Source organism: Cottoperca gobio, chromosome 1, assembly GCF_900634415.1.
Source record: "Cottoperca gobio chromosome 1, fCotGob3.1, whole genome shotgun sequence".
Lineage (NCBI taxonomy): Eukaryota > Metazoa > Chordata > Actinopteri > Perciformes > Bovichtidae > Cottoperca > Cottoperca gobio.
Window position 1 is genome coordinate 16,669,236 of NC_041355.1, and position 19,530 is coordinate 16,688,765.

The window sequence follows — 19,530 nt, forward strand, 5'->3', positions numbered from 1 at the left end:
AAAATAAAAAAATTATAATTTGGATGAACATGTATGGATGTCATAAAGGATGCCAGTTAGACAGTGATGCTTGATGTTGAGGGGTACCTCTGAAAAACAGATTGGAAACCACTGCCGTAAAGTATAGGGACAGAATCAGCAGTTTCTGAGTTACTTTATGATCCTCCAGCCTGTGTGACACAGGCCTGCAGTATATTGAAGACACGGACACGCCCATGTTGCTTTCTATCTCTTTTCTACAGCTGGATTTGTTCTTAAAGGGGAGGACTTCATATTATAGAGGGAAGCCTCTTTAGGTAAAGGACATTATTTATATAAAATACAATTAATCCTAAACCCAAACTGGACAGGGATTTGTTGGAACAAGCTACACAAGGCACAGATCTGTGGACCTACAACTTTCCTTTGAGAACACCGAGTTCCCCTTAAACCAGTCCAGACCTGCCCTTTAATTCAGCCTGCTCCACCGCCATGTATCCACTGTCGGCATAACACAACAGCGGGACCCTCAGCTTCCACATCCTCCGTGCCCTTCTCTGTCACCAGCCAGTGTCTCTCCCCTGCCATGCCCCGGGTCACCTCACTGCTGTCTGCCCTGCTGTTCGTTCTCCTGCCGGGCCCTAATTGGGGGTATTTCCCCGAGGAGCGCTGGAGCCCCGAGTCTCCGCTCCTCGCTCCCCGGGTCGTCGTCGCGTTGGTCTGCCGCAACTCGGCGCACTCGCTGCCGCTGTTCCTCGGAGCCATCGAGCGCCTCAACTACCCGAAGGACCGCATTGCGCTGTGGTGAGTGTCATAACTGTAAACCCTTACAATTAAGCTTTCGGTTTCACGGAATGTCAGATTATATTGAATTCAAAACTTTTGAAAGTATTACAAATATATATAACATTGGCATTAAAGTGCGGTAAAGTGTGATTTAACGTCAGTGTGAGCTGAGTAACGGAGCACCAGAGACGTCAACTTCAGTGTAGATATTATAGAGGAAAACTCTGCGTGCGTTTGCGCGTGCGCTTGTGAGTTTTGGCCAGGTGGGGCCGCTGTGTTATTATCAAGACATAGGGAAACGCTCGAGCGGTTTATCTCCACCATTACAGTATGTCTAATTGGCGGTGAAATGAGTGGAAGCAGAGAACAGGCTGGCTGTACACGCGCCGGTGTATTGTAGGGACCTATCCCCGGCAGCGGAGCTCGGAGGTCGGGTCGCTCCAGCAGACTGGTGCCCGTAAAAAGTTCCACTCAGTCACAGATCGTCTCTCTCATCGCCCCCCAAACCCTCCCCTCCCCACCCTCCTATTTTATTTCCTCTCCCTCGTCTCCTTCCTCATCTTCGTCTTGCAGTCTCGACTGAAACAAGACGAGTATTGTTGCAGTCTCGACTGAAACAAGACGAGTATTGTTGCAGTCTCGACTGAAACAAGACGAGTATTGTTGTAAACATGGCTTCAAAATTGGCACATGAGCTGTCAAAATCTTATACAAACCACTTACAACAATCTGTGTCTGTGAAGCTGTCTATTAAAAGCCTCTGCAGGATTTACCTTCCTCAATCTGCCTCTGCGTTTCTGTCGCCCAGCCCCCAGCCTTCCAGATTATTCTTGTCTCTACTGCTCACTTCCTCTTGCCATTTTGATCCAGTGCCAGTAGTTTGAAGATTAAGATAATCTTTTCATCAGCAGTAAGACCTTACAGGTTCGATTATATTTCTTGGAAACCCAGTGGCCTAAAGGCAAACAAGAGCAAGAGCCTCAAGCAGAGCTGTGTTTAATGTGACTAGATGGATTCAAATTAAACATGATCCTTTGAATTGTTTGATCCAACAGGGTCTCTCGTCTGAGAGTGAATGTTGAATTGAACTTTTTCAGTCGGAGCTAGAATGAGGGATTCAAGTGTCGGTGTGTCTGTTTAAACAAACCTTCCTTGTATCCCAGCAAGCATATTCAGCCTCTGCGCCTGAGTCTAACTGTGCCCATGTGGCAGCCGGAGCTCAGTATTCTGTGTGGTTGCTTTAATCTACAACATATCTCTTCCCTCTGTGGAAGAACAGAAAAAGGTTTTGAAATTCGGCATGAGAGACATAAACTAAGCTGCGAGCCGGCCACCTGTCGATACCTGCAAGTTATCAGCCTGACAGGTTAAGATGGAGTGCTTGGCAAGCAGCAAAATAGGCACACACACACATATCATTAGGCAGTCTGCATGTGTGTGTGTGTGCCTATTTTGCCGCTGCAGGGAGAAGCATGATAGATATTATCCATAAATCTTCAATTGGTTTTATCCCTCTGCCTCTTTCTCAGCTCTCTCTTATCCTTTAGACACGGTTCTATTGCTGGCATGCAAGCGATTCCAAATAAATTCTCTCCATAAACCTTTTCTTTTTTTATTTGCAATCTCTACTCATTCAAAACTTCACAGCAGTCTGAGAGGTAAAGGTAGAGAGAGAGGAGGAAGAAGAAGATGGACTGGTGAGGTCACATGTAGGTGCTGGGTCGGCACTGCTGTGTTAAAACACTGCACACAGATGGGAAACTAACACTCGCAGCACGCCGACTGTCACTCAGTACAGGACAGGGCTGGGAGTCATTTCTCTCACATTCATACATTCTTTCCCTCGTCCTCGGCCTTCATCCCTCCCAACACGCTTGCTTTGTTATGTTAACACAGACAGCAGACGAATACCACTGCACCGCTTCACAGCCCCTATTGTCCGTCTGTGCTCTTCTTTGTCCACGCCTGACATTAGTGATGACAGCAAGAGCCTCTGAGGACGAAAGTAGAGATGGATAATAAGTCAAAATTATATTAATGCAATATCTTCTGGAAATTTTGTCGATCGAGATATACTGTAGCTTAAATGTTGTCTCTGTCCATGTTCCTTAAAGCTGCAGTAATCTGTATTCTAATAATAATTAAACTATGGCAATAGGGTGATAATTATGAATTTTAGACAAATGAACAATGACTCATCATTCTGATCATCATGTTCACATGGAAAATTAGGTTTTCCAAGGAACCAATAGGGATAGTCCCCACTGTTATATATTCATGTGCTGGGTCCAAGGGATTGTTTTTGAAAGAGGGCTGCAATAAACCATTTGTTTCACTATTGATCTCTTGATTATGTTTTTGAAAAAAAGTGGCAATAGACAACATTTCAACTCCCCAACTTTCAGCGTTTCCAAGTAATAATAATAATAATAATAATAATAATAATAATAATAATAAAAAGCTTTATTTGTATAGCACCTTTCATACAAGAATTGCAGCCCAAAGAGCTTCACAGCAAAAACATAACAATTAGTCCAAGATGACAGAATAAGAGCATTTACAGAACAATAATCACAGTGTAGATGTAAATGAGTCTGAAGCACCATTATAAAAATAGCAGAATTAAAATAGCAGATAAAATTGCAGAATTAAAATAATATAATATAGCAGAATTAAAATAGCAGATAAAATAGCAGCCTTTACACATTCGATAACAAGTGGTAATATTGTTGGCACCGCCGTCATAAAGACAACCGGATCACTTTTTCAGTTTTCCTCAAAGCAAAACATTTAGCAACTTATTTAGGCCATCAGGGAAAAAGCAAGAAATATATTCATATAAATTATATTATAATTCCTTCCCAATGCTGCTCAGAGTAATCACAGTCCACTCCTCTTCTGCCAACAGCTCAGTGTCTTTCTCTTCTCTTTATGCAAACGAAAACGCAATGATGTCACAAATATGCAAATGAGTGTATGATGTCATCTGGTGACTTTGTACGACTTTTGGAGTTAGTGCTGTGTACCTCGTTTGGAAATGAGTTGGCGACACTTCACAGGACACACTGCATTTTGTTTTCCTCGGCTTTGTGCCGTAAATGGTTCCTTAATTTTCTAGGGAGATCGAACCAGATTGACAGACAGACATGCTTAATGAGAGCAAGGCTGATAAAAAGTAAATCTAAATGCAGATGATTTCATTATTATACATTCATTATATTATGCAATCAACACTAACTTCATAATGATGAGTTAAAGCAAAACATTTGTCTGTTGCCACTTTAAGCAATGTATAATGTATTATAAATTGTTATGTCTGCAATATCGGAGGGAATTGAAACACCCATTACGATTTTCCAGAGCGTAAAGCATCTACAGATTTCTTATTTTGTCTGAGCAGTGGTACCGATGGGAACACAGATTCCAACACCTTTACTCAGGGTACCATCCTGATACCAGCGTGTTTTCTCCCCAATTTAAAATCTGCATACCTCAATGCATGCAACTGATTGGGATCTTTCTTCCATGTGTAAGGTCACATGATCATATAACTACACATCACTTCCTGCTATGAGTGGAAACATTATTAATGTCAAGGCATCCGCTAACAGCAATAAATGAATGGAGCTCCAGTTGTGAGACTGCTGTTTGAGTGACAGAATAATAACTGCCGGCAAACATTTATGAATAAGGCATTACCGTGCACAGGGATTGCTGTGGTGCAATGCCACTGAATAAAGGTGGAATCACTGAATTTTAACGACCTTGGCCCACAAACAGTTTTTGTGAGGATCGGTACCGGATTAATATTGTCACGACCTATTCCGTTCCTGCGTATCATATCTCTAATACTCCTGCAAAACCCCTTAAGGCAAATGTGTGATATTTGACTATATGAATAACATTTACTTTACTATATCATCATTGGAATATAAAATTCCACACAGTGACTCAATATTTTATCCATACATCTACGCCGAAGGCAAAGTACCACTGGACCACTGAAGAGAATATCTTACTCAGCTGGTGGTACTGCTAATCAAGGTGCTCCCACTCACAGTTAAAGAGACTCCATTGGCATGAGATACACATTCATGTTGTAGTAAAGTAGTAAAGATCTACTGCGATACAGACGTGTGAAAAGATCTGTGAACCACTGCAGCATTGTAAACAGTTATAATGCAAAGAAAGAAAGTTTTACAGAAAAATGTGATTCTGCTCTTAAGATATTCTCTCTCTCTCTCTCTCTCTCTCTCTCTCTCTCTCTCTCTCTCTCTCTCTCTCTCTCTCCCCCAAAGGGTGGCGACAGATCACAACATAGACAACACCACAGCCATCCTGAGAGACTGGCTTGTGAAGGTGCAGAATGACTATCACTATGTGGAGTGGAGACCTGAAGATGAACCCAGGTACTGTGTGTGTGTGTGTGTGTGTGTGTGTGTGTGTGTGTGTGTGTGTGTGTGTGAGAGAGTGTGACATACATTACTTAATGGGTCTGTGCATGTCTCTCAGTGCCTTTGAAGACGAGGTGGGGCCTAAGCACTGGAATAATCTCCGTTATGAACATGTAATGAAGCTCCGTCAGGCGGCTCTGGAGACCGCCCGTGAGATCTGGGCCGACTACCTGCTGGTATGTTATCATCCGCTCAGCAGCTTCATACGCCTCCTCTTATTATGTAGCTACTGTCAGGGATGTCTCTGACTCTGGGTCAGGTGTGTGAAGAAAGGAAGCTGACTCATGGCACTCTCCTCTCTACCTGTGCATCCATTGTCTACACCTGTTGAAAGGGTAAACATTAATAATGTGGAAGCGAAAGCAAAGCTCAATCTTTTACATATAAAAAGAAAAAGAGCTGCATTAAAGAGACAACATGACTTATAGACCTTTTCAATGAGTACTCACAAATACAGATTTCTATTGCGTCTTAAAGTATTATCTCCCAGAGATGATCTCTGTGACACTCTGTGTTTCTTTGTGTTTTAAATGTGCCATTTCAGTAAGTAGTCCAACACAATGAGCTGTGCTGATGTAGTGAAGTAATGGAGAAGGTGGAGCTACTACGTGAAGTAGAGAGGTGGAGGGTCAGTTTAACCCCCGAGAGTTAACTGTTGAGGGAGAATGAAGCCCAAGTGTTGTTGCTATGGTAACCTGCATTGCTATATAACGTGCACTGATTCAGAGATCGCCACTGTTCCCATTGATAGGATTTGTTTCCACAGCCAGGATGTAAAATGTCTGCGCAAAACGGGACTTTGTGGCTGATATTGATTGTAGTACTGATGGATAAGCTAATATTAGCTGATATATATATATATGTATACCGTAAACAATTACAAAAAGTACAGTTTCAAATGTTGTAATTCAGAATTAAATTGGCATTATGTGGAGAAATATAATGGCTGAAGAAAATGCAGGTTGACTGGGAGCAGTCTTTATTTCCTGCTCTTCGGGAGACGAGTTAAAAATTCTGGGCTGTGAGTTTAAATGGGTTGTTAGAGAGGAGCTGCTTCTGAGGATCAATCCCTCATTTAGTGACAGCGGGTGACACTTTGTCCGTGCTCGCCTGTGCGTGTTTGTGTGTGATTCTTGTGGATATGGTGCCCTTCTCTCCCGTCTGCAGGTAGCTGACTGTGACAACCTGCTCACCGATACGGGCACGTTGTGGAAACTGATGAGTGAGAACAAGACTATAGTTGCTCCCATGCTGGAGTCCAGAGCCGCATACTCTAACTTCTGGTGCGGCATGACGTCACAGGTACGGAGGTTTGGTTTGTATGCTGTTAACCACCTGCAGCGCTGCTTTAAGTTTACCTCTCTGTTCCTTCACATCCAGTGTGCATCTGATACCGGTCCAGGATAAATATTTCATCTCCTGCCAACTTTATAACACATAAATATGATCAAGAGGGAATTTTACACTTTATTATTTTTGCATGCATGAGGAAATCAAATTTGTGCAAATAAGTCACTTAAGAAACACTATAAATGAATCAATTTAAAGGCCTAGTAGAGACGTTTTATTCTTCTTATTGTATTCAAGTGTTCCCCCTCAGATTATCAGGCAGGAGCTGAATGCTCTGGTAAATATACTTTGTAAATTATAGTAAATGATTTGTCTGACAGGTGAACTGAAACCGTACTGCTCTGATGGCTCTACGGCTGGTACTCAGACACCCCACACAACTCAGTATGTTTAATGTGCTCCACCTCCTCAGTCTGTTACTGCAGACGCTGCTGCTGTTTGTGCCTCTTATCTTATTATAATAAACATTGTGTATCTGTGGGAGAAATGTTGCAGACACTCTGGTGTCATTGCAGTTATGCCAGCATGATTTTGACTCATCAAACACTCACATCGGATGTATCGGTCAATACTTACTGTGTGTGCATGTCTCGGATAAAGTTGCGTCTGTAATCTGTTGAGACAGAATGCCTTGAAGTACTCATCTTTGCTTCTTTTCAAATCAGAGTAGACATATGGACATTGTCTATCCTCCAGCACAAAATAAACCAACTCCAACCTGCCTCTCAGATTGAACATTTTCTTCAATGACAGTTAATTGGCCTGTAGCCAAAAGGCAACAAGCATCATGTCTGTCAGTGTCTCTTCCTATAACTCAGTCTGAGTAGCTTTGTATTGCAATTAAGTAGTAGAGTATGGAGTTTGAGATTTGTCTTCTTCCTGTAAAGTATCTTTCTTTTCTTTTCTTTTTTTTTACTCTCACATAGACTCGTCGGCAGCCAATTTTCTCAATCAAGTCTCAGCCAAATATCTCAGATCAAGTTCCCCCTGACAGATTAGTTTTCCCCCCGGCTTTTATTTCCTTAGAAAATAAGTTGGACAGAAGAAAGTACTGTGTAACCGTACAGTGTTTGTGTGCACTCACTGCAGGGCTACTACAAGCGTACACCGGCCTACATGCCTATCCGTAAGCAGGAGCGTCGTGGCTGTTTCGCCGTACCGATGGTCCACTCCACCTACTTGATTGACCTGCAGAAAGAGGCCTCCCGTCAGCTGGCGTTTTATCCACCACACCCGGAGTACAGCTGGGCCCTCGATGATGTCATCGTCTTTGCCTACTCGGCTCGTATGGCAGGTGAGACAAACAGAGGTAGACCTGTTACCTGGAGGGCTGCTTAATGTCTTTCTAGGAATGTTTTGTACAGTATATGTTTGTAAATCGTAATTTTATCAAAATCGTATATTAGTGCAAATCGCAGGAGGCGCAATATTTGTCAAAGGCAACATACGTTAGAATATAATTTTTTGTGGTGCTGCAGAGATGTTCCGGCCAACAAATCGTATTCTACAGACTTAAGAAACAATTGTTGTTTGCTACAGATCATTGCAAAAAAACACACCATGATCATTTCAAAAATATTTTTCAATGAAGAAGAGAAAAGATTGTGCAAATATTCCGATTCCCTCCAATATCGTGAATGATATCAGTCAAAATATTCACTATTTTATATTTTCCAAATCGTTCAGTCCTATTTCTAAGCAGGTTTTCTCTTCTCAGATGTGCAGATGTACGTGTGCAACAAAGAGACTTATGGGTATTTCCCAGTGCCTATGCGTTCCAACGGCACCCTGCAGGATGAGGCGGAGAGCTTCGTGCACACTCAGCTCGAGGTCATGGGTGAGTCGAGAGGTCAAGGAGCAGCAGAATGATGTCTTGTGTTCAGCTTTAGCAAAAGGGTGCGAGTTTGCATGTGGTGACACAAACCTGATTTATTCCTTTGTACAATGGAAGTTTGTACTGATCTGTTGCTACTCTAATTCTATATTTAACTTGCAATGTCATGTTATGCGAGTCTGCAGGTTTTGCATTTATTAGATTTTCCCAAATTGTGCCGCAGCTGAAATGTATATTTTTTACTCTACCCCTTTTATATTGAGTTATAGAGTTACAAACTTCTACCATAGCAACGCAATATACTGTCTGCATCTGCATAAAAACTGCAAACTTAATTAGACTTTTGCTGCATTGTTTCTGCAGAGAAAAAGGTTGTTAAATATATTTTATTCTACTATTGTCTTTGTGCAGCATTGCTGTATGCGCAGTATGTGAGGAAACACCATCTTTACACATGTACGCCTCTTCTAACCTGTAAAATCAATGCTTCTTTTGGGATATCTCCTGAGGACCGCTGAGCATCCCTGCACCACATCTTGGGAACCCCAGTTCCACCACATTACACATTCTCTTTGTAACCTTCCCCCCTTTTTTTTTCTTTGAAAGTGAAAAATCCTCCATTGGAGCCCTCCAGCTTCCTGTCTCTTCCTCCCAAGGAGCCTAACAAGATGGGCTTTGATGAGGTACACACACTCAATCGCATACACACATAGAAACACACATGATAACCTCATCATGTGTGTGAGGCTCTACCTGTGTGTGCACCCAGGTGTTTATGATAAATCTGGTGCGGAGATCTGACCGTCGCGAGCGAATGCTAAGAACCCTGTATGAGCAGGAGCTCAGCTGTAAGGTTGTTGCTGCTGTGGATGGCAAGTACGTTTCTCATCTCCTCCCTCCCCCACTGCCTGTGTCTTCTTGATTTGTGCCTCTGCAACATGCGGTGTAGAGTGATGTAGGAAGGCTGAGCTGAGACAAACAACCAGATGTAAAGTAGCGGCAGCATGTTGTCAATTGAATATTCTCTGAACCGCATCGTTTTAGCTCACCTGTGAGTAAAGTATAACTCGTAATCTATGTGTCGGTTGTCCAGTCACGTAGCTAATGTCTTGTTTTTTTGTTGTTGCTTCATTTAGAATGGTGAGAAGGAATAGAAAAAGGGCAATGCCTTTTATATTCTATTTGCATTGTCTATTGAACCCATTTTAACACACACATCACATCCCTATAATTTAATGTTGATCTCTAATCTCTTTGTTTGTCCCTCCTCTTCTCCGTCAGAGCTCTGAACAAGACTGATATTCAGTCTATGAGGATTAAGATGCTGCCAGGTTACAAAGACCCTTATCATGGTCGGCCTCTCACCAAGGGTGAACTGGGTTGTTTTCTCTCTCATTACAACGTCTGGAAGGAGGTAAGACAGCCCTCAGCCCTCGGGGTCTACCTGTGCATGGTAGATAACGTTTACTACAGAAAACACAGTAACTCAGTTTGTGTGAGGAGAGGCAGCTCGCTAAGAATAATGAGCTTGTTTTATTTATGTTTCAATATGTGTACTGCTTTTTATGGAACAAGGTTGGTTATCTGTCTTCATGGCCACAGTTTAGTTCAACATCATATCAGAACATACATTTTACTTGCTGTAAGTACTGTGCATTATACACAAAGGGGATTCGTGGCCATTACAGGAGACCAAATAAAATAAAATTATGCATTTCTCTAGGTTTCAAAATTGTTTGAAACATTTGGGATATTGTAAGTACACAACTCAACAACATAGTCTAGTCATCTTTAGACATTTTAATGCAACATTGTTTACATATTACACTTTTAATGTTCGAGTGTGTGTTTTGAACAAAGGACTTTCCATCACGCTAACGCTTATGCCATCTCTCCATCATCTCAGCAGCAATGCAATGCACTAAAATTCATGTGTGTGTGTGCGTGCGTGTGTGTGTGTGTGTGTGTGTGTGTGTGTGTGTGTGTGTGTGTAGATAGTAGACCGTGGTCTGCAGACCTCCCTGGTCATTGAGGACGACCTCCGCTTCGAGGTGTTTTTCAAGCAGCGTCTCCAGGCGCTGCTGCAGGAGCTGACGACACACAAGCTGGACTGGGATCTCATGTGAGTGATGCAGGACACGATGTAGTAAACGGAGAGGATTATCATGCCCCTTCAGTGAAATCTGTCCATCTGTTACTCATGATATCTCTGGCACATCTTGCTTAATTACATGCGGAAAACACTTGTGGGAATTATGAATCTTATGCAATCAGACTACAGAGCTGCTCCAGCATTTTCACATTTACACATTTACACAGAGTCATAGAATAGCAAACTTGGACCGTTTATTTTCTGCATACACAACGACAAACGTGTGTATGCGCATGAAAGTTGAATCATTTGTACAAAAATAAGCGACTTTAGTAGAAGTACAAACTAGTGCTATACACCTGTTGTTAAACACTCTCATGCATGCGGCTGAGAGCAACAACCGCGCTCATGCAGAGAAGTCCCGTCTCCTCGTTCACTGGCACCAGCTGCACATGTGGTTGCTGAGGTGCAACATGCTGCTAGCTGCCAGTGGGCAGCACAGTCACATGGCTTGGTATATAACGGAGCTTAGAGCTTACATCAACGGAGGACGTTGCATTATGATGCGTTCAAGCTCTATTCAGTACATAATTGTATTGGGTGAAGGTAAATTACTTATCATGATGTGTTCAAATGTAAAAGCGATCGAGGCTCCTCAACAATCGGCAATGGGTTTCGGCTGGAAAAATCATGATCCGTGCATCTCTAGTTTTATTACATTCAGCTGTTCATTTTGGATAAATTCTGCAACTATGGCACAGTGCAGAGCTTTGCTCATCCATCGACTGCATCAATTATGTTTAAATGAATAGATTTCTGTCTGTTATAAATGCTGGTGTAACTGGGCTCTCACTTTAGTTCTTGTGATATTTATTGTCCCTCTTATCCTAAATCCGAAATCCAGTTACATCGGGCGGAAGCGGATGCAGGTGGACCATCAAGAGAAGTCTGTACCAAATATCTACAACCTGGTGGAGGCAGACTACTCCTACTGGACACTCGGCTACCTGTTGTCATTACAAGGAGCTCAGAAGCTCCTCAGGGCCGAACCTCTGACCAAGTTGCTTCCTGTTGATGAGTTCCTCCCTGTCATGTACGACAAACATCCAGTGTGAGTACAACCCATCCGTCCCTTCATCTTCTTTCTGTTCTTGTATCTGTCTCTTGTTTTTTGATTCTGTCTGTATCGCTCTTGTTGATCTCATCACGTCTCCGCTCCTCTCACTCATCAGCTCAGAGTACATGGCGCACTTTGAGAGTCGGGACCTGCGTGCGTTTTCTGCCGAGCCGCTTCTGGTGTATCCAACCCATTACACAGGAGACCAGGGCTACATCAGTGACACGGAAACATCGGTGGTCTGGGACAACGAGACCCTCAAAACAGACTGGGACCGAGGCAAGTCGAGGAAAACTGAGGAGCAGGGGGAGCTGAGCTTCGAGGCCCAGAACTCTGACGTACTGCAGTCTGAGCTGGAGAACTGGAGCGCACGGGACGAGCTGTGATGAAGAAGAGAGGAGGAGAGACAGAGAGAGCTCTGACAAACAGAGATAAGGATGAGGGAGAAAGAACAAAGCTGTGATAGTGGGGGAAATGGATGACATGGAGAGAATATAACAGAACAAGAGAGGAGGGAGGAAAGGTAATTGTAAGTTATAGTAAGTAGTTGGACTCAGGGTTGGGGAGGGACAAATGCTTTTCCTCGTACATTTCTCTCTCCAACGCATATCCTTTAACCACAGCCTGGTCCAGTAATAGTTTCATGTTTTAAATAAGATTTCGCCCAGACTTGTCCCACCATATATAAAGTCCTCCTGAGAAAAGAAAATACATAAAACGAATTGGAAGAAAATACAGTATTAAGCCCAATTTGAAATGTCTCCAAATGACTTCTTGTCACATTTCAACTTCAATCACCTAATTACATGTGAAAGCTGCAGAATGCTTTGGGTTTGAAATAGGAGCCTCAAAAATATAAAACGATTATGTTACATCTCTTTTTACTGTAAGCTCTCGAGGCAGAAAACAGATTCACTAAAATGTTGCCTTCTGTTAAACTCTCAGTTCTTCTTCTTCTTCTTCTTCTTCTTCTTCTTCTTCTTCTTCTTCTTCTTCTTCTTCTTCTTCTTCTTCTTCTTCTTCTTCTTCTTCTTCTTCTTCTTCTTCTTCTTCCTCTTCTTCTTCTTCTTCTTCTTCTTAACTCTGTGCTTTTAAGTTTAAACAATGTGTTATTTAAGTAAGTGTTATAAGGTTGTTACTCATGATTGTCTCAGTGTTTTCTTTGAACTGCTATCAAACCTTTCTTTGATAGCAGCTGTGTTTTGTTTTATTGTTTCAGTGTTTCACCCTCAGTACATGTTGCAGTTTGAACCCAAACTCGCAGCTTTTGTTACATTTCCTTTGCTGACGATCAGAAGAACAAATGAATATAGATTTTTAGTAGCTTTCCATGTTTTGTTCACTCATCTGTAGTTGCAAAGTTTGTCTTTTTTTAACCAAAGAACGAATAAAAACTTTTTATAATGATTGGTTGTGTTCTCCACTGAACTTAACTCGGACTATAAGGGAATGTACTCCAGCATCAGTCCCTCAAAGCGTAGTTAAAAGTTCACTGTAGTACTGACATTGTAGAAATTGTGGGTTCATTTCTAGCCAGTGGTTAAACAATCAAATTTTTGGCACACAGAAGCTTTATTTCAGCACAGAAATGAACGTCCTGCTAGCCAGTTCAGATGTCCTTTTAATTAGTGCCTGCTGGTATTTGCCTGCCCTGCCAGTACATAATGGTCAGTTTGGGGTGCAGCAGGCAGCCATTACTCCTCCTCCTTCACTGTGTTTGCACTAATTATCCTTATTTACTGTTAAGCCTGTGAAGTGTGACCCTGCTGTACTGACTGAATCCAACACAGATTTGATCTTTTATGAAAAAAATATTGCACGAGTTACAGAAATTATACTTAAGACGACTATTAAAAACATGTTTTGTGTCTGTTTTATGTTTATTCTCTATACAGAATGGACTGTGTATAATAAATATATATATATATATATATATATATATATATATATATATATATATATATATATATATATATGTATATATGTATGTAAATATTATTCACACAGTATGATATTTACATATATGAATATATGTATATATCGGTTTTCTTAACCACTTTATTGCTCAGGATTAATATAAATTTAAAGATACATGTTTGGTTGTACATTGGCACGGCTGTGCTTTAAAGGGGACATATTATTTTAATGTTCACATTCATACTACTATATTGGGTTTCTACTAGACCGTGTTTACATGCTTTAATATTAAAAAAAAGCTTTATTTTTCTCATACTGTCTGAATTTAACTGTATTCACCCTCTGTTTAAAACGCTCTGTTCTTGCGGCTGTCTCCTTTAAGCACCCCCCCTCCCTTCGAAAAACCAGTCTGCTCTGATTGGCTTACAAGAAGAATTGCAAAGGTACGATACTCAGATGCAGGGGCGGTAATGTGACATAGGTAGGGGAGCCAAATGTAAATGGTTCGTTAAATCCTAACCCTAACATGCTCACAGAACATACTAACAGAAGAACATACTAACATGCTCACAGAACATACTAACATGTTCACAGAACATACTAACAGAAGAACATACTAACATGCTCACAGAACATACTAACATGTTCACAGAACATACTAACAGAAGAACATACTAACATGCTCACAGAACATACTAACAGAAGAACATACTAACATGTTCACAGAACATACTAACAGAAGAACATACTAACATGCTCACAGAACATACTAACATGTTCAAGAACATACTAACAGAAGAACATACTAACATGCTCACAGAACATACTAACAGAAGAACATACTAACATGTTCACAGAACATACTAACAGAAGAACATACTAACATGCTCACAGAACATACTAACAGAAGAACATACTAACATGCTCACAGAACATACTAACATGTTCACAGAACATACTAACAGAAGAACATACTAACATGCTCACAGAACATACTAACAGAAGAACATACTAACATGCTCACAGAACATACTAACATGCTCACAGAACATACTAACAGAAGAACATACTAACATGCTCACAGAACATACTAACATGTTCACAGAACATACTAACAGAAGAACATACTAACATGCTCACAGAACATACTAACATGCTCACAGAACATACTAACATGCTCACAGAACATACTAACATGCTCACAGAACATACTAACATGCTCACAGAACATACTAACATGCTCACAGAACATACTAACATGCTCACAGCTGGTAATATTAACCATGTTCACCATCTTAGTTTTTATTCATTGTTATGTTTCATCCTGAGGAGAACATGCCAATAAATGTCATGGCTGAACATGGCTGTTGTATATATATATATATATATATATATATATATATATATATATATATATATATGTCCACAGTATGTTTAAGTTTATCATGTGTGTGTGTGTGTGTGTGTGTGAATCCATGTGCAGTAGCACTGGTCTGTGACTCGGACTAATCCTATTAGATCTCTCTCTCTCCCCCCACCTCTATATTTACCTCAGCCCTCTCTGAGATTAACCCAGGTATTTTCTGCAGCTGCCTCTGCTGATCAATAGTCACTCTTCTCCAGTTGGACCTGCTGGCGTTTACTCCAACCCGGCTCGACTCAAACCATCGACTTTCTCAGTTTATTTCCTTGAAGCTCCGTGTCCTGGCTGTCAAATCACCGTGACAACAGTGAGCAAAAGCATCATTAGAATGCTCTGAGGGGTAAATGAGTAACGTCAGTAATTAGTGAGACTTAAGGAAATGCAGGTTAGGAGGATTCACTTGGTGCTAACATAAAACATAACAAGTCTTTTTATTTGTTTCCCGTCTGTTTTTCTTTCCACCATTTAACCTGCACGTCAGTCTTCCCTCTGCAATCCAATTTGTCTGTATCTTCATCCTTCCTTGCCACCCTCCCTTCTTCTCTTTAAGTAATAAGATTGCTACTGTTGAGCTGGAGTTTAAGGGTGCACTCAGTGCACAAACACACACACACACACACACACACACACACACACACACACACACACACACACACACACACACACACACACACACACACACACACACAAGCAGCAACCTCTGCCCTTGAATTGCCTCACCAGCTCTCTGTAATCTCCCACAGAGTGCAGGGTGAAGACATTACAAAGAGAGGGTTGAAGAGGCAGTGAAAGGTGTCTCTATCATAACAAACTTCAGGAGAAAACTAACCAAAGAATGGCTTGAAAGAAAGGAGGAACTGGATATATTTCTTTCCTTGAAGGAGTCGAGGAGTTTCAAGGTGAGGTAAATTACTTGAGTTACATGCAGCTGCCACAGCATGTATAAAGATTGATGGCTTATTACATTTGCAACTAACAAAACAAGGCAGTGTTGCTAGTATAAATCAGGTGCGATCGATCAGCTTCAAAAAGTGAACGGGATTATTGTGAAATAATTTTTCCAAATGTATTTGGTATTTAAGCTCTGACCTTTCAGAGTCTTCCAGTAAATCCTCCTTTTTATTTCCAGGTAAGGTGCAATGCTGCTCAATTTCAAACATATTTCTTCTACATCAGCCTCGGAAGTCTCAGTCTAGAGTTGTAGTCTCAAATGGACCTGGCACAGCTCAGAGCCAGAGAGCCAAATCTAATTTGTGAGGTTATCGCTGTCAAGTCTCAGCCTGCAGCGACTGCTGCGACAGTGAAATACAGGCTGGCCGGGGCAGATAAAGCACCTTTCTGAGATATTAGGCCTGAACTTTATTTCTATATATGAAATGTATTTCTTATGTGGTTTTTTGTTCTCAGCCATAAGTCTGCTTTTGGAAAACACCATCCCGTAAAAGGCTGATTCATCCGGATCAGCTGGGGTGTTGTAAATTACTTTTGTCAACAAAAACTATTTTAGCTTATAGACTGTGTGTCCTTCAGTAGGTTGCAACACAAACATTTACATCAGTCGGTTAATGAGCAGCGTCACTTAAAGGGGACATTCACACAAAATGTTTTTCAATTTTAAAATATAGAGGTTGTTACATTTTTGGGCCTTTTTTCACTTGGTTTAGTGTTTTTATTGCTACAGACAAGTCAACTAATCAAATTGACTTTATTTAATCAGTATCAGTACTGAGTACGGGAGTCCTGGGTACATATATTATAACAAACAATAGGATAAATAAAACATTTCAAATGGTAATAACAGTCTGCACAGTCTGTTGACAAGGTGTCCAGATTTCAGTGTAGATCTGAAAACGTGTTGACTACTTGGTCCCTTTGAAGACATATTGTCAGCATAATAACACATCCAGACCATTTAAGATAATGTGCACAATTCAATACATGTTTTCCCTCCATTAAAAAAAAGATCAACAACAAAGAGCAATATCTGGTACTCATTATTTTCTAGACTCTCTACTTTACACTGATGTGGTGTAATCACAGATAGAGCAGGCACAGATACCTTCATTCATGTATTGTCGTGTTTTGTATATAAATCACTATTTGCTAACAGCGCTGATTATAACAGCTTCTTTTGTTGTGGTCGGACAGCTTTTGATAGCTTCCGCTGCTTCGCTGAAAATGATGTTTCGTGTAAACAAAAGTGTACGGAAGCCCTGAGAGGCAAAGGAGAATTTTATTTTCTGGTGATCCATTTTCTAAATCTGATCTAAATAGTTTTCTCTCCTGTGCTTATGACTCAAGGTTATAAGTTATTTCTAAGTTCTCTTAAATATTTTTCCTTTCATGCATGAAACAATCATTTTCCCCATCTGTAAAAATGATTTGTTTGTTTTTTATCAGGGTTAGTCATATTTAGAACATGGGGCAATGGTGCCCTTCAGCCTCTGGTGGCCGAAATGACTATTGCTACAACAAACACTTGTTTTTCACCTGCCAAACGTTTTTTCCACCTGCTTTTAGAAAAATGATCCTGTCATAATTTTCTTTCTTTTTTTTTTACCTCTTCATAAGTCATAAACACAGCAGAGAAAACTGTTTAGATCAGACTTAGACAGTGAATCATCATTTTCTTTTCTCGCTTGCCTCTCAGGGCTTCTGTAAAAGTTCTGATGAAGCAAAGTTCTTCTATTGTAAAACTCTTAATAAGTTACAGCTGTTTTTTTTCAGAACTTGTCTTATTTAGCCATGAATATTTAAGTTTTTTAAACAAAGTTTTCATGGACTAATAGAACATACTGCAATACAGACACAATGTGTTTTCACAATTTAGGAAAAGAAATCCATTCACGTTTAGCTACAGTGCTATTGCTACTTCTCTTTCCCAATATATAATATATAATATATAATATATAGTATATAATATATAATATACATATTATGTATGTCACAGCTGCGTGCTTTACACTCCTTCTCTGTGGGAGGTTGATTCTGTCATTCTGGGAAATCATTCATACTGTCCAGTTAAATTCCTGAGGCGGCACTGAAAATCTCAGATGATCGATTAATGATATCCAGAATCATAGGACTAGCTTCATATTTTGGATGCAGGCAATGAACTACACTAAGCATGATGTGTACGCGTGTAAATTGTAGCACAAATATACAAATCTGTATTTCACCAACCCTTCTCCACAGAGGGCCTTCACCCTTTCTTTCATCATGGTGGACCTCTTCCTAAACCGAGTTCTGGTAGAGAACAACTGGGACCAGGATGAACTCAACACGGAGCGAGAGATCATCGGGATCCTGGAAAACCGCATCCTGATGCTGTTCTTTGCATCTGGCGAGTGCGACAAATGCCAGGAGTTCCTGCCTGTTCTGAATGACTTTTTCAAGAGACTAAAAGATCCAGCGTACATCGAATACCCTAAACTGCTCACACTTGTCTACATCAGGTCTCTATCTTTCCTTCTCTTTATCTCTTTGATGCACACACATTCACACTTCAAATCATTCATACAATTTCCATTTCTATCTCCTCTCTCTAGCTTGGACAAATCGGAGGTGCAGCAGGAGAGATTCCTCAAAGAGCTGCACAAAAAGGTTCTGTTCTTGGCCTTTGAGGATCCATACAGGAAGTAGGTGGAGAGAAGAAGAGAGTCTGCGTAGTTTTAATGTTTTTGTATTTGTATGTTCAACCTGTTTGAATGTATGTTTCCAAAGACAAATTAGAACATTTCTATATAAATGATCGTACAGGAGTAGCGTGCGTTGCTGTACCTGTGTGTATTTTCCTGTTTGTCAGAGAGCTACAGGCCATGTTTAAGGTGAAGGACGTACCAACAGTTGTGGTCCTTCGTCCTGACGGCTCCGTCCTGTCTCCAAATGCTGTGCAGGACATCTGTAGTTTCGGCTGCGACTGTTTCCGAGACTGGCAGGAAGCGGCGGAGCTCGTTGAGAGGAGCTTCATGCTCAATGAGGATTTCGACAACCTAAATATGCGCAGTGCCACTGACCCTTTGAGGAGACTCAAGTACAAGACAGAGGACGACAAGAGGAAAAATAAATGGTGGACGTTATGGGGGAAGGGCAAAGATGGAAATGAAGCGGAGGAAGAGAAAGACGGAGTGTCGGATAGAAATAGAAAGGATGGAGACAAAGGAACATGGTGGAGAAGATGAAGAGAAAGGATCAAAGAAAATATAATACAGAATACAATGTAAAAGGCAGAGTCTTGTGTGTTGGTTGTCTTACGTCTGCAAGACTCGTAAATACTTAATCCTTTGTTACTGATACTGCAGCCTCTTTACAGGCTCATTAAGAAACACTCTGCCTGCAATGGCCCGTGCAGTAGAAATTTAAAAAAGGCACACTGTTGTGTTGCATGAGGTATTGGCATGTAGAAGCATTTATAACTGTGCCTCTCTGCACAGAACTCTGGAAGGAATGAAAGAAGATTGAGTTGCTCTATGTTAAAAATGAATTACTGTTACTGCTAACGTTTAAATATTCTATTGGAGTCTGTATTCAATAACATTATTTTCAAACTATGATCCCGTCCAGTCTTAACAACGAAAG

General features: G+C 40.9%; 2 protein-coding genes across 2 annotated transcripts; both read left to right on the plus strand.

The window, feature by feature from the left end:
* The first annotated feature begins 282 nt into the window (after positions 1-282).
* Positions 283-13,019, plus strand: LOC115012648 (procollagen galactosyltransferase 1-like). The gene is made up of 12 exons (XM_029438362.1): positions 283-783; positions 5,064-5,174; positions 5,278-5,395; positions 6,387-6,521; positions 7,659-7,863; positions 8,287-8,406; positions 9,010-9,086; positions 9,173-9,279; positions 9,685-9,817; positions 10,398-10,525; positions 11,400-11,606; positions 11,728-13,019. Exons 1-12 carry the CDS (start codon positions 566-568, stop codon positions 11,996-11,998), a joined length of 1,830 nt encoding a protein of 609 aa, XP_029294222.1. The 5' UTR covers positions 283-565; the 3' UTR covers positions 11,999-13,019.
* Positions 13,020-18,171: 5,152 nt separating this feature from the next.
* On the plus strand, positions 18,172-19,133 carry LOC115014342 (nucleoredoxin-like protein 1). The gene is made up of 3 exons (XM_029441118.1): positions 18,172-18,407; positions 18,501-18,590; positions 18,758-19,133. Exons 1-3 carry the CDS (start codon positions 18,172-18,174, stop codon positions 19,131-19,133), a joined length of 702 nt encoding a protein of 233 aa, XP_029296978.1.
* Positions 19,134-19,530: the final 397 nt, after the last annotated feature.

What these genes read in the sequence shown, in the direction of transcription:
- LOC115014342 (XM_029441118.1), top strand. Translation starts at nt 18,172, where the DNA reads ATGGTGGACCTCTTCCTAAACCGAGTTCTGGTAGAGAACAACTGGGAC. An exon ending in CTCACACTTGTCTACATCAG is followed by an intron (nt 18,408 to 18,500) that starts GTCTCTATCTTT and finishes TCCTCTCTCTAG; the next exon opens with CTTGGACAAATCGGAGGTGC. An exon ending in TTTGAGGATCCATACAGGAA is followed by an intron (nt 18,591 to 18,757) that starts GTAGGTGGAGAG and finishes CCTGTTTGTCAG; the next exon opens with AGAGCTACAGGCCATGTTTA.
- LOC115012648 (XM_029438362.1), top strand. Translation starts at nt 566, where the DNA reads ATGCCCCGGGTCACCTCACTGCTGTCTGCCCTGCTGTTCGTTCTCCTG. An exon ending in CTACTCGGCTCGTATGGCAG is followed by an intron (nt 7,864 to 8,286) that starts GTGAGACAAACA and finishes TTCTCTTCTCAG; the next exon opens with ATGTGCAGATGTACGTGTGC. An exon ending in AAGCTGGACTGGGATCTCAT is followed by an intron (nt 10,526 to 11,399) that starts GTGAGTGATGCA and finishes TCCGAAATCCAG; the next exon opens with TTACATCGGGCGGAAGCGGA.